At 51.5% G+C, this 14174-nt stretch overlaps 1 protein-coding gene across 1 annotated transcript; it reads right to left on the bottom strand.

The window, feature by feature from the left end:
- Positions 1-615: 615 nt before the first annotated feature.
- On the bottom strand, positions 616-13516 carry CMPK2 (cytidine/uridine monophosphate kinase 2). Its single transcript, XM_042982566.1, has 5 exons — positions 12857-13516; positions 11099-11213; positions 9965-10166; positions 3646-3879; positions 616-2193 (listed from the first exon to the last, which is right to left on the bottom strand). The coding sequence occupies exons 1-5, from the start codon at positions 13514-13516 to the stop codon at positions 2076-2078; spliced, it is 1329 nt and encodes a 442-aa protein (XP_042838500.1). The 3' UTR covers positions 616-2075.
- Between the last annotated feature and the right edge of the window lie 658 nt (positions 13517-14174).

Here is a 14174-nt window from a genome sequence, read left to right as displayed (position 1 = left end):
CCTTGGGAATGTACTCATAATTCTTGGCAGCCATGTGTCAAGTCAAAAATTCTATTACTGGGGAAGAAAGGGAGAATAAATACTTGGGACAACCAAAGGTCTATCACAAGACCAGAAGCGAAACCCAATTTGTCACGAAATCGAGCCAAGCGAATGATTCCTTGTCATCAAGTTTCTGGGTAGGAGATGCCGTCTTGTCTCATGCTCATAAATCACACACCTATCGGTGCGTGAAAGAACCCAAGTGTACAAAGAACGATTTCTTCTTCTTAATATCTGCAATGAAGAAAAGATTCTACTTTCCTGAAACAGTGTTTACAAGAAAGTGAACACACCCCCCTTCCTCTGAAATCACTTTGACCAGAGATCCCACTTGGCCCACGAGTTCACACCTCCCCACTTTGCTGACCAAAAATTCCAGGAAGCCACACTGGAGGGACGCCTCAGAAAAACCAACATATATGGGGGACACCACCATAAACTGGACAATCCCAACAACTTTACTCATTTGCGAGGTACAGAAGGCAGGCATTAAATGTTTGTTTTTCTAGACTGCCAACACAAGCTTTTCAAAATGTTCAGACTAAATAATACCAAGGACACAGATATCACGTCTTACAGAAACCTAATGCTATTTATTAGCTTTAAAAAATATTTTCAACAGAAACCAATTACATAGTTATATATGCAAATATATTATATAAAAATTACCTGGAATTCTTTTGAAAGACAGTATGATACAGTTATTAATATGAAATTTATTATAATTCAAGTCCCCACATAACCGGATAAGGCCTTGTCTAAGACTTAAATGTCTTGGCAAGAAGACATTCCCCCCAAAACAAGTTGCAAGCTTCATCTATCTTAGAACCAGAGGGATTTTAGGTAATCACCTGGTTCAGCCGACTCCTTAATACAAATAAAGGATGATTATCACTTTTCAGATCAAGTTACATGGGCTATTGATGTTCAGCGACTCACCCAAGGCCACATAGCTATTAAATTTCCTCTTTCCTCAGCCATTTCTTTTTCCTAAGCAAACAGATCTCAAAGCTGATTTCATATGTAATCATAAGACATTCAAGTGCAAGATAATTTACTAAGAAACCCCATTCCAGGATCCACTGTGCTTATTTAGCAAGATAAATTAAATCTGTGTAATGAAAATACACAACAAGCACTGCCTTTAGCTTCTTGGCTTTGATTTTAATTAGTAAAGCATAGCCCCTCCACCGAGCAGAAACATGATGTAAATATCAACATAAATATATTGCTGCATTGGCTAAGTTTTAATGCATCTAGTTTAGTCCAAAACACTCATTATATCCAAACCCGTGTTTTCAGAGGAAAGGAAAGGAACATAAATAAACAGAACATAATCCAAAGTGGGTTGGTATATTTGTATTGAGAGCATCTGGGTTGGCAGTCTCTATATTTGACTCTGACCACGAGGGGATCGTCTCAGGGGTTGTGAGACACAAATCAGATGTCTTCTTTGTAAATGTCGCCTACCCACAAGGTGACCCTGTGGGCGTTGTCCTCAGACAGCCAGGACACGTGGACCCTTTCTTCAGGAGCATTTAGCTCTAGGATCAGGGCTGAGCCCCCCAATGATGGAGTGAGGCCATATAGGGAAGGAGGTAACTATGTCACATCAGGGTCTTATCAGTGACCCAGGAGGAGGTATGGGAGGGGCCGGAGGGGCTTCCACTGATTTGGAAGATCTTCCTGGTTATTTCTGTATACCTCATGCTTTCTGGATAAGACAAAACTTGGAGGGATTTGGTAGGAACGTAGCTGAAAACGCGTTCCAGGAAAACGTTTGTTACACTTGAAGAAAGCAATCACTGATCTCTGGCTGGAACGTTGACGGTCTCAACCTTGATGCGTCCTTTGGTCAGAAGGGAGTATAACGGTGTAGGTAAAATCGAAATGGTCTGGTCTTCGGCTTTCTAGCACATGCCATGGTTATGCAACAGAAATCTGGGAACACCATGTACCCCGCCGTGGGCCTAGATGTATCAAACAACATCCAATCTGCCAAAATGCAGAATTACATTTTGGAGTAATTACAATTAGCTAAAATTATTTTGGATTATGCCTAAAACCGTCTGGAGGACTTTCTCTCTCGAGGGACTAGCATCGACCACGTGGCAGGCGGGGTTCTCCATCCGCTGATAGGACACTTCTACCCTGGGGACAGGCAGAAATGAAAAGAGTTGGCTTATTTTTTAACAAGGCTCAACACACAAATGCCATTTCCCCACCAGGATGCACACAGCCAGGGCCCCATCTGATTTATCTCGCTGTTGCCCTCGGCCGCTAGCTTTGTCCGCAGGAGACGTGTGACACGTTTTGGTTAATAAATAACAAATTCAGAGTAATGTGTAGTAGCTAGCCTTTACGGCTACCTGTTTTCTATACAGGCATCAGCATCCTGCGTGATCCTCCTGTTTTCATACTCAGGGTGACCTGAGGAAGGGAACCATGTCACCCCCATTTCTGCAGAGAAAGTAGCAGATTCCAAGAGGTGAACTAACTGGGCACACAGGAAATCGCTCCACAGTCTGTGCCCTGAGGGATTTCAGACAAGCCAGAGGCCCTGGGCACGGACACTGTCTTCACAGACGAGTCTCTGAAAAATTCACCAGGTTGTTCCAGAGCTCCTTCGGGTGTTAGCTAGCCTTGACGCGTAGGAATGACGGAGGCCGGTGGCGTTCGGGAAGCGTGACAGCGTGTGGTTGTCACACGTGCTGTTTACTACTCACTAGCTCAGTGAACTCATCAAACTGCTTTCCCCTCCGCCTCGGTTTTCTCACCTGTAAAACGAGGGCTGAAATAATGCCTTCCCGGTGATGTGTCACGAGGCCTAATTGAATTAATACGAGTAAACTGCCTGACACGGTTTCTTTGCGCACAGCCGAGTTGTTATTTAACTATTTAGAACAGGGTTGTGTTAGGACAGCGGTGCTATGATTGTTTATTTGTATAAACTACTCCGTTTTGGCTTTTCAAACCAGTCTTACGGAACGGATTCAACCTCGGCTCTAAGACAGTGAGGCTCTGGTCCAGGGTCTCCAGCTACCGTCCCACAGCTTTCTCGTGAAAACAAAAGCGCTGCCTTTAAAATCGAAAAAGATCTCGATTTTAATCCCAGGTTTACTACACAGTAGCTATGCAAATCCAGACAAGTCGCTTCATCCTTGGAGCCTGTTTTGTAAACCGTAAAATACGGCTGACGTTGCCCTCGTGCGCATCAGAGAGCGTCCGGACCCAGATGCCTGACACACGGGAAGCACCTTCTAAGGAAAAGTCACAGTGAGGTCATCGGACAGCACTCTGTGCCCATTCTATTAGGACTGGGGAACCAGGACCCAGAAATGTGTATTGCGTTCCCCGGGTTCACACTGTTCCTGGCACAGCCAGGACTGGAAGGAAGCCCCGATGCCCTGTGGCCGTGCGTCACCAATGCTGTGGCCGTGTGGGAACCGCACCGCCAGAAGGAGCTGAACTACCCTGGGGGACGCTGCCTCTCGGGTTCGAACAACGAGAACAACGTCACTTCCTCCACATTCCTAAAGCCGGCGCCCATCCTGGCTCTCCGCCACGGCCAGGAACCCCTGCCGTTCACATCGGGACACCTACTTTTGACGAAACGTGCCGTCGGCCTCCAGTTCAGCTTCCTCTCTGGTCCGCTCCACGCCCCGGCCCTCAATTCTCTGCATCCTCTTCTTGGGGCTCACTGTGAGCAGCAGGACCAGGTCGGGTCTGAGCAGGTCCCTGGGCCACTGGTATATAGGGTGATGGGCCGGGGGCAGGTACTGGAGCCCCCCGGTCACCTCGGTGGCAATGGCGTAGGTGGCCGTGCTGTGCCAGTACCTGGGAAGGAGAGGACGAGTGAGACCTCCATCTGTAGAGGCCGAGGTCAAGGTGCACCTGGAAATCTGCCGCGCGAGAGGCTGAAGCCAGCACGGCTCTGCTCAAGTTTTCCCTGCATTGCAATCTGTTCAATAAATAAAACTCAATCTGGGGGCGCCTGGGCGGCTCAGTCGGTTGAGCGGCCGACTTCGGCTCAGGTCACGATCTCGCGGTCCGTGAGTTCGAGCCCCGCGTCGGGCTCCGTGCTGACAGCTCGGAGCCTGGAGCCCGTTTCAGATTCTGTGTCTCCTTCTCTCTCTGCCCCTCCCCGACTTGTGCTCTCTCTCTATCAAAAATAAATAAATGTTAATAAAAAAAAAAAAAAAAAAAGAACATCTATTCCAAAACGCCCAACGGCTTTCCACTGCCTGCCGGAAACATCCAGCCTCATGAAGACACAGTTATGGTGTGTGTCCAGGCGCACGGCTCCACGCGGGCCTGTCTTCACACTTTCCTCCAGCGGGAGGGAGGCTCTCAGTCAGCAAAGCTCCTACTCTGCCTGCACAGTCCCACTCAGACGGAGCCCCACAGAGAGCTCGCTGTTTTCTCCTCTGGGCTCCCGATGCCCCTCACGCCCGACTCTACGGAAGAACTTCTCACGGTAAAGAAAGGCAAGTTGTTTGTAGGCATGACCTCTTCGGGCTCCTCCGTTAGAAAATTTCTTGTTTAGTCACTCCTGCCTTCCAAAACCTGAAACCAGCGTGTGGCACACAGTAGGTACACAATAAATGTTCTCTGGGTGTGCGTATGACTAAACTGGAATCATTTCATTAATTGGCATAGCTTATTATAATCTTGACCTGCCCATGTCGTATTCCAATTTTAAGAGGCTACAAAACTCCAAATTCAATATCAAAGGACTCTCATCACAGATATTTATGAAACAGTTACAAACATTCCAGTGTGGAGAAGGACCCATGGCCCCATCCTTGTCTGTATTTTCAACTTACTAACTTTAATGTTTTAAAATCCTAAATTCTTGGGGCGCCTGGGTGGCTCAGTCGGTTGAGCGCCGACTTCTGCTCAGGTCACGATCTCGCGGTCCGTGAGTCTGAGCCCCGCATCGGGCCCCTGTGCTGACAGCTCAGAGCCCAGAGCCTGTTTCAATTCTGTGTCTCCCTCTCTCTGACCCTCCCCCATTCATGCTCTGTCTCTCTCTGTCTCAAAAATAAACGTTAAAAAAAAAAAATTTTTTTTTTAAATAAAATCCTAAATTCTTAATCATTGGAGACTTGAACTACTTTTCCCAGTGAAAAGGACAGACTGGTATCTACCAAACGAATTCACAGTGTTATCTGAGCTGTGTGTTAATCTACCTTCTGCCACCTACTTCCTCTGCGGACACAGGTAACTCATTTAAGCCAATGTAGTCTCAATTTCCTCATCGGGAAAATGAAAAGCATGCAAAACCCCGTTTCTCTTCCACAGTTGCCGCAAACATAGACCGTATCTGTGTATCACACTGTCATTATAAGAAAACACCAAAAAAATAAATAAATAAATAAAATTAAATTAAAAAGAAAACACCAAATGTTGGGCGCCTGAGTGGCTCAGTCGGTTAAGCGTCCGACTTGGGCTCAGGTCATATCTCGCGGTTCGTGAGTTCGAGCCCCTTGTCGGGCTCTGTGCTGACAGCTCAGAGCCTGGAGCCTGTTTCGGATTCTGTGTCTCCCTCTCTCTCTGCCCTCCCCTGTTCGCACTCTGTCTCTGTCTCTCAGAATAAACGTTAAAAACAATTTTTTTTAAAAGAAAATCCCTAATGTTTAGCGGACACTGCTTATAACTAAAGCTGCATTTTCAAATGATGGTAATACAGACAGTACTGAAAAGGAGACACAAACAAAAATTAATTTGGGAGGTGAGCAATTCTCACACCATCCATCCTTCGAAGCCCTCATCCACCTCCAGAAGCGGCCACCGTATCGGCCAGCTCCTTGAGTCCTGCCCGGAAGCATTTCTCTGTGCCGCATCCCTGAGTCACCATTTCCAAACGTGTGCTTTCACCTTCTGTCTCAGATGCATCTTGTCTCCCAAGCCGAATAAATCCACGAAGGGTCCAGGTTTTCTGTTTCTTGGCAGCCAGACTACAATTTATTCTGCTTTTTTGCACATGTTCCGTGTTCACTGAATTAAATACGCAGCTATGAATACCGAGGCTGATATCATCTTAATTTTAAAAGCCTTCCTTTTGTAGAAAAACCATCAGCAAGAATAGACTTTTAAAGGTAATGAGGGTGATTAAGTTGCCAACCTTAACCACAGTCACCATCAAAAACTACTCTGTCTCCCTCGTTTTTTTCAGCTAGATGAGGGTATAGTCTAAAATGGATTTCATTAAAATCTTTACACATGAACAAAGCCCACCCAGACAACAAATAACTGCTCTTTTCTTCCCGTTTGACAAGGTGATACAGTATCTCTTTAAAGAGCAAAATTGCCGACGATTCCCAGACACAAAGAAGGAAAATCAAGGTAAAAATGGAAGCCCGGTTTTCTATAGCTAGAGCTCTCTCACTGACAACGCCGTGGCTCATTTCAAATAATCACACCCTCTGGCCATCAATTTCAGACTCTCCGCTAGTTAGTATTTTCCATTCTGCCTTCAGGGAAACCACATGGGTTCAAATCAGATGCAATTTGTCCACACGTTATACGCAGCTTCTATAATAACGCTCTGTATCTTCATAGCGATTTGCTATTTCGAAGCACTTCTCCCTGTATCAACTCAATGGCTATTCATCACCAGTCCTAATGGTAGGTGGGGAAGCGAGGAGGGCTCTCTCCCCTTTAACGGATTAGGAAGCCGGGAGCAGAGGGGATCGGCATCCACCTACACACAGAAGCCAGTGCAGCTTCAGGACTTGGGACATCGGAGGAAACAATGTGCCTCATCAAGTCGCACCATATGAGGAGAAGTTCAGGCTTTCTCATTGAAAAAGGACACTGCATGAAAACAAAAAAAAATCTCAAATACGGCAGATTCACTTATTAATAACGGGGCAAAAACATCCCCCAAAGAAGTCCCACAAAGGAATGCAGTTTCTCACCCTTCTTGCCAACCCTCAACCTCTTGAAATAACCACCTTGCCATCCCCGAAGTTAAAACTACCTCCCAGCATGGTCGCTCCGACGAGAGTACCCGGCTTCTAACTCATTTTCACTGTTTTCCTCTCGCCCGGCAACCCACCACCTCAGGCTTTATTTCCTGCACACGCTCAGAACCACCTTTCCGTGGGGTGTTGCAGAGCTACAGAAAAGCCTGTACAGAAAAGTACAGGGGAAGGTATTTCAAGAAAGGGGTAGAAGTTTCCAGATGTGGCAAACCAGCTTGAACAAGGGGAAAGCCTAGCATAAAAGGCTGGCGATGCTAAGTGTTGACCAGGATGCGAGTCAAAGGGAATTCTCAAACACTGCTGGTGGGGAGTGGGGGTGGCTGTGAGTTGTTTCAACCACTTCAAAAAACTTTCTGGAATATTTGCTGAAGTCGAACACATGTGAACCCCCACGCCCCTGCAGCTCCAGTCATGGGCATCTCTGCACCAGAACTGCAGATATACAGGCACCAGAGTTACGTAAAAAATGTCCACAGCAAGGGGCATCTGGGTGGCTCTGTCGGTTAGGCGGTCGGCTCTTGATCTCGGCTCAGGCCACGATCTCATAGTTCGTGGGTTCGAGCCCTGTGTTGAGCTCTGCACTGACAGTGTGCAGAGCCTGGTTGGGATCCTCGCTCCCCCTCTGGCTCTCTCTGCCCCTCCCCCATGCACACACACTCTCTCCCTCTCTCAAAATAAAAAAAAATAGTAATAAAATAAAACAAAAACGTTAAAACGTGTTCATAGCAGCAAGGGGAGTATCATACGCGGCATGAAGGCCGTCAGACGCAAAGAGCAGTAATGCACACCTGCGTGGACAAGCAGTTCAAAAACAGAAGGAACAAGTCTACGGTGATGGAGGTCAGGGCAGCAGTTACCACGGTGGGGGGGGTGGGGGGGGGGAGGGAGGCAGGAGGGGAGAACGGACGGTGACCGGGTGGGAGAAGGAGGTGGCTTTATGGGGGATGCTGAGGTCGTAAGTCCAGACACGGGTGCGGGCTATACTTGGGTGTGTTCCCTACTTGAAATTCCTTGAGATTTACAGTTATGACTCCTGCTTTTTCCTGAACTCTTGTCATACTTCAATACGGTTGCTTATCTTTCCAAAAATAAGCAAAATTGCAGAAACGGCAACAAACATTCACGTAATGCGAAGCAATAACACAAATGCAGCTCATGACCTTTTGTACTTTTTATCGACCGTGCGTTTTTTCCCTAGCCCTCTCCTGAATTTGCTCAATAACCTTCCATCCCTCCGTACTCTACAGTTGGTCTTAATTTGCATGTATTTTACTCAACGCCCGTCTGCAACTCGATTTTTTCAGATTACGGTTTTGTAATTTCTGCACAGGGATACACTGCACTGGTCTATGTGGCTGAATGGGGCCCCATTTTACAAATACGCTGGCATTTATGCACCCTTTCTCTTACTGATGGGCTTTGGTTTTTCACATTTTTCAGTATCTGAACACAGCTGAAGGCATCTCGGTCTCTTCAGGCGGTGAAGCGGTCTCCACTCTGCTGTGTCTCCACAAACCGCTCTCCTAGCCCTCCACCCCCACCAGCACCCTGGAGGGCGTCAATCCATGCACGTGAGCGCCAGCTCTGAGCTCTGGGCATTAGGGCATTTTAACTGGTTCTCAGCAACCTGATGAGAGCAAGCTGCGATCTCATCGCGACTGTGATTTCCGTACCACCGAGTCCCGGTGATTTAAAGCCTAGGATAACTTGCTTTCATCCATTTGTGTGGTATGTTGAGCTATTTCTTACATATGGAATTGGAAACACACAAATCAGTTTACATCACTTCATTATCTGAAACCTTCCAACAGCTCCCCTCGGCGCTCAGAATAAAACCCACACTCTCTCCGCCTACGGGCCCTTCTCCTCTATCCTCTGCCTCTCTCTCTCTCTCTGCTCATTCACCCAGAAAGCAGCCCCCGGTCCACTATGTGCTCATTACACTGGCCTGTTTCTAGTCCTGGATTATGTCAACTTCTTTCTGTCTGTAGGCCTTGCTCTTACTGACTCTGCTGTCCATAACGCTGTTCCTCCACAGTTTTCATTTCCACCTCTTCTGGGGCGTTCAGGGCTCAGATCAATGTTACCCCCTTATACAGGCCTTCCTCAGCCATACCCACTTTGCTTTACCCTCTTCGGAGTATTTATCACTCTCTGATAGCATCACAGCTGTTTATGCACTTGACCATCAACTTCTCCTGCAACAGTATGTCTGCTCCACGCAAGCAGGGCATCGTCTCGCTCACGGACCGCCGAATCCCCTAAATTGAGAGCGATCTTTGGCACATAGGAGATGCCCAATCAGTGTTTTACAAATAAGCCGGTGAACAAATGAACCACTGAAAGCATCAATTTCTAAAAGCACAGCCTTTGGCCAATATCCTCATACACCATTTCTAGCTTAGTCACTTGGCAGGTCACTTAACCTTTTTTTTTTTTTTTTTCAATGTTTATTTTTGAGAGAAAGAGAGAGAGAGAGAGACAGAGCATGAGCGGGGGAGGGGCAGAGACAGGGGAGACACAGAATCTGAAGCAGGCTCCAGGCTCCGAGCCGTCAGCACAGAGCCTGATGTGGGGCTCGAGCTCACAAGCTGTGAGATCACAGCCTGAGCCGAAGTTGGACTCTCAACCCCTGAGTTCCCTAGGCACCTCGACCTTTCGAAGACCTATGTTTCTCATCAGTAAATTGGGAATAACATGTAGTATCCACTAACCATGCATAATTGTTCCAGATATCGAACAATGGTATGCATGCTCTTAGCGAAATGCCAGCCTGTGACGTAGGTGATTAATAAAGCATAGGCATTCTTCCTATTCTTATCATCACGCGGTTTGACTTAACATACACAGTTGAATACATGCATGCGTAGGTACACACACACACTTACACGTTGGGGAACAAAATGCCAGACTCATAGGATCTTCATACCTACCTGTCTATAATCACAGGAGATTTTGTAGATTCTTTGGCTATTTCAGAAGCCACAATATAATTGCCCAAAGAATAAAAAGCTCTCCTAATGATAGTTGGCTCATCATCAAAGATTTTCCTCCACTGGCTGATGCAAGCAGGTGGCGACTTTAAGAGGACAGCCCCGAGTGTGTCTGAAACTGACTGGGTCACAGTGGTTTTACCTGCGGGCCAGATACAAACACAGGGCTTCGTTACCATGGCCACGGTATCACTCCCAAACTGCTCAGATGAACTCAGACGGAGCAAAGACACTCTTTCCACCCGTAAACCGGCGTAGCTCATTACCTACCAAGATTATTTAAAATAAAAAAAAAAAAAAAAAAAAAGATGCAGACCTTCAGGAACCTGGGTTTGCTCAGTGTGGTATCAGAACACTTGAAAGATATCACAAAGCAATGATAAACTCTGGCAGAGACCTCCTGGCCCTGGGATAACCTCCTTGCTCCTTCACACTCTCTGCGCCCGGGGAGCCCCGCCTCACGCTGAACCACGTGACTTCAGCCCAGGCTCCACCTTGTCCTTGGCTGTTCTCCCGCCGCCTTTACAGCCTTACTACTCCTACTTTTGTGTTTTGGGCCAAGTGTGGGTATGTCCGTTGTACTCTGAGGTCTCTGCCAGCTCCAACGCTTCTGCCCCCCACCTTCCTAGTACTTCCAAAGGGTCCTCGGAATGGCCTGTGCTTCCCAAATGCCCCCAGGCCGGCTCAAGTCCCTTCTCTTCGGCCCACGCTGTTTCTTCCGCCCGGAGGACCGCTTCTGTCTTCCTCAGCTGACCTGCTCTGATCTGCACTGAAAACAGCCCTACGGGAGCCACCCCAACCACGCTCCGTCCCCCACGCGGAGGCTGCCTTAAGTGCCTTCTCGTGGTCGCCAGAGCACCTGAGGCTCAGCCCCTCCACCCCTCCCCTGGCTTCCCACTCAAGGCCTTATTCACCTTTGCATCGCACGCCTGCCCGGCTCTGTGCGTGGCACACACCAGACACTGCCGTGAAGCTTACGAGCTGAACTCTGTATAAAGTTGTACTTGTGAAGCCCTGTCTATTCCCACGAGAGATCAATGTCTCTCCTTGCCTGTAACTGAAAGGTAATATTACCTGTGGCATCCAGTCCTTCAAAAGCAATGACCGGGAACTTCCCTTTGTGGACTTGTTCCGGCAACTGGTCAACCAGGTCGAGCACTGCTTGGGCCTCAGGAATGAAGGGTATACACTGTAAAACAACGCGTGTGCAGCCGTAGTGAGGCAACGGGGCTTTTGCAATATCTGATTGCTGAGAACAAGATTGCCCAACGCTAATAAGACATAAGTCGTGTTTCACACCACACCAAAATCATGCTGTTTTGAACCTGAGAGGGGCTGGGGCGCCTGGGTGGCTCGGTCAGTTAAGTGTCTGACTTCGGCTCAGGTGATGATCTTACCACTCCTGGAATATGGGTTTGAGCCCTGCGTCGGGCTCTGTGCTGACAGCTCAGAGTCTGGAGCCTGCTTTGGATTCTGTGCCTCCCTCTCTCTGCCCTGCCCCGGATCGTGCTCTGTCTCTCTCTGTCTCTCTCTCTCTCAAAAATACACATGTAAAAAGAAAAGCAATTTTGAACCTGAGAGGGGCTGAGTCCCTCCATTTTATACTGAATAGCTCTGGCTCAAAAAGGTGACAGCGGCTGAGATCCCTCAGCCTTACAGGCCAGCTACCCCAGAGGAAGGAGAGGGAAGGCCACAACTGGGGGGGGGGGGGGCACAGGCCCCGCTTGGCACAGTATGTGGGATGTGGGAAACCAGCTAGGACTGTGGCTCCCGGAAGCAGTCAGCCGGTCCCTTCCTGCCCCCGCTACGAGGGGAGAAGACAGCCTTGCACTGCGGTCACCAGGGAGCAGCACAGGAGGTGCTGGGCATTCAAAGTTCTCGCCTCTGCTCTCCCGCTCTATAGCGAGGACCACACGTTTGTTTATGTACACGCTTAATCTCCTAAGTGCTTCTCCAGGATTAACATGGCCAGCCTTCACAGTAACCCTGCGAGGGTGGCAGCATTATTATTCCCAACTACAGACTAAGGAAACTGAGGCAAGGAGGGTTTAAGAAACTGAAAGTGACACAGGTAACAAATGCCAGAGTTTGGATTTAAACCCAGGAGACTGGTCCTGCCCTCTTCACCACTCCTTAATACTATCCCAAAAGCTTGCAGAAGGCACTGAATAAACTCCATTGCGCAGCCTCAGCAAGTCGAGTCTGGACACCCCAGGCCCTGCCCAGGCTGCCCTGGAGAAAAGATTCTCAGTGCTCCTTCCCGGAGCACCTGCTGTGTCCCAGATGTTTCCTTGTCCTAAGCACCTCAAGGGGAGTGTTTCACAGACGAGACAGGAAAAACAGGGGGCTTGTGCCGCTTGCATGGGCAGCCGGTAAGCAGGCGGCCACAGATTCAGTACGCGTTTCTCAAACCCCAAACCCTGGCCCTTTTCTCCCCAAAACTCATGTCCCGGCCTCCCAACAGTGTGACGGCTTCCCAGATGGCATGACCCTCCCGGCACCCAGCGGCCTCTTTCCTCCTCCCGCAGCGCCTTCCCCGCGCATTCAGGGCAGGAACTCGAGCGCGGCCTCGGGACATCCATCACTTGCCGCCTCGGAGGGAAAGTTCCAGGCGGCTGAGGATCCAGAAAAGAGCCGCGACGTCTAAACCGGAGGCCGGCACTCAGGTTCACGGCCCCATCTGCCCAGGGACGTCAATCAGTTCCCCGCGGCAACAGCGCCCGGGCTGGATAGACCGGCCCCCCCACCCCCACCCGAGAACCCACTCCTCCTTGTCTGGGGGGGGCTGGGGGGGGTTCCACCCCGAGTGCGAGGAAGGGGCAGGCCTCTTACCGCCTCCAGAACGGCGCGGGCGGCCTCCCGGTGCGGGAAGACCCCGGAGCTGGGCAGGTCAGGCACCACCGGGTGCAGGGCGGGCTCCGGGGCGGCCAGGACGCGCTCGCGGGGGCCCACCTGCCGCCACTCCGCCCCGTCCCGCAGCTCCCACAGGCTCTGCCACACCTGCTGGTGCGCGTCGCCCACGAACTCGCCCAGGCGCGGGCCCCCCGGGGCGTCGCCGAGCAGCGAGAAGAGCGCGCGCCGGGTGTCGGGGCTGTCGCCGGGGTCGCGGAGCAGGAAGCCGCGCTGCACGCCGCCCGCGCCGCCGCCGGGGCCGTAGCACAGCAGCCGGCGCAGCTGGCACCGCCGCAGGGGGTCGCGGCGCAGCTGGTGCAGCAGGCGCTGGTGCAGCCGGGCCGCCCGCACCCGGGCCGCGCAGCCGCCGCCCGGCGCCTCGGGCACGCACAGCGAGTAGCTGCGGCCGGGCGGGCCCAGGAGCGCGGCCACGCGGGGGTCGAGGCGCGCGCCCGGGGCGTCCCCGCCGACGGCGAAGTGGGCCAGGCCGCAGCCCGGCAGCTCCAGCGCGAAGCGGCGCGGCGGCGCCATGGCCAGAGCGCGGGCGCCGCGGAGACGCGCGAGCGGCAGCGGGGCGCGCGGGCCGAGGGCGGAGGCCATGCCCCGTCCGGTCCCGCCCCCGCCGCGCCCGGGGCGCCCCCGCCAGCGGGGAATCGAAAGCGAAGTGACCGGCGGGCGGGGCGCGGGGGAGGGGGTGGGGGAGGGGTGGGGCGGCCGCGGCCTCGGCCTCGGCCTCCTCCGCCCTCTCGCGGTCGCGCCCGGAACGGCGGCGGCGGGGAGGGGACGGCCGCGGGTGGCGCGCACGACCCCCCCCCCCGCCCCGGCTTGCACCCCGAGGGTGCCCGGGGCCCGGCGCTGGGGGCGGGGAGGGGGCGGGGGCCCCAGGCCCCGCACTGCCGATGCCTCCGCTGTTGTTTACGTCCCGGGTGGGGTGTGTGTGCGCGCGAGCGCGTTAGAGAGGGAGAGAGAGATCGGGACTCTCCGCTGCTCCCCACCCTCACTGGCCCTTCAGTGCAGACCCCTTACCCACAGGCCGCTGGCTCAACCTCAACCCTCCCGCTGGCCGGCTCTTTGGCCCTCACTCCCACCCGAGTCCTAGCAGCCGCTCCGACTGCCCAAACGGGGAGCGCTTCTCCCTCTTCTGGGACTTACCCCTCTCCTTTCGCTGACTCTCAAACCCGGGTGTCTCCCGATGTGCGCGCGGGCCAAACCCAAGGCCCGCATTCGGGTCCCAGTCGGTGGTGGGAGCAGCTTATCA

This window comes from Panthera tigris, chromosome A3 (assembly GCF_018350195.1).
Source record: "Panthera tigris isolate Pti1 chromosome A3, P.tigris_Pti1_mat1.1, whole genome shotgun sequence".
NCBI lineage: Eukaryota > Metazoa > Chordata > Mammalia > Carnivora > Felidae > Panthera > Panthera tigris.
The sequence above is the reverse complement of the archived record's forward strand: the minus strand, read 5'-3'. Positions and strand labels throughout refer to the sequence as shown.

Bases quoted from the DNA above. Each gene is read 5' to 3' on its own strand.
- CMPK2 (XM_042982566.1), bottom strand. From the start codon at position 13,516: ATGGCCTCCGCCCTCGGCCCGCGCGCCCCGCTGCCGCTCGCGCGTCTC. The intron at 10,167-11,098 runs GTAATATTACCT...TCTGGCCCGCAG, and splicing joins TGAAGGACTGGATGCCACAG to GTAAAACCACTGTGACCCAG. The intron at 3,880-9,964 runs GTAGGTATGAAG...TCTCCTTCCCAG, and splicing joins TCTCCTGTGATTATAGACAG to GTACTGGCACAGCACGGCCA.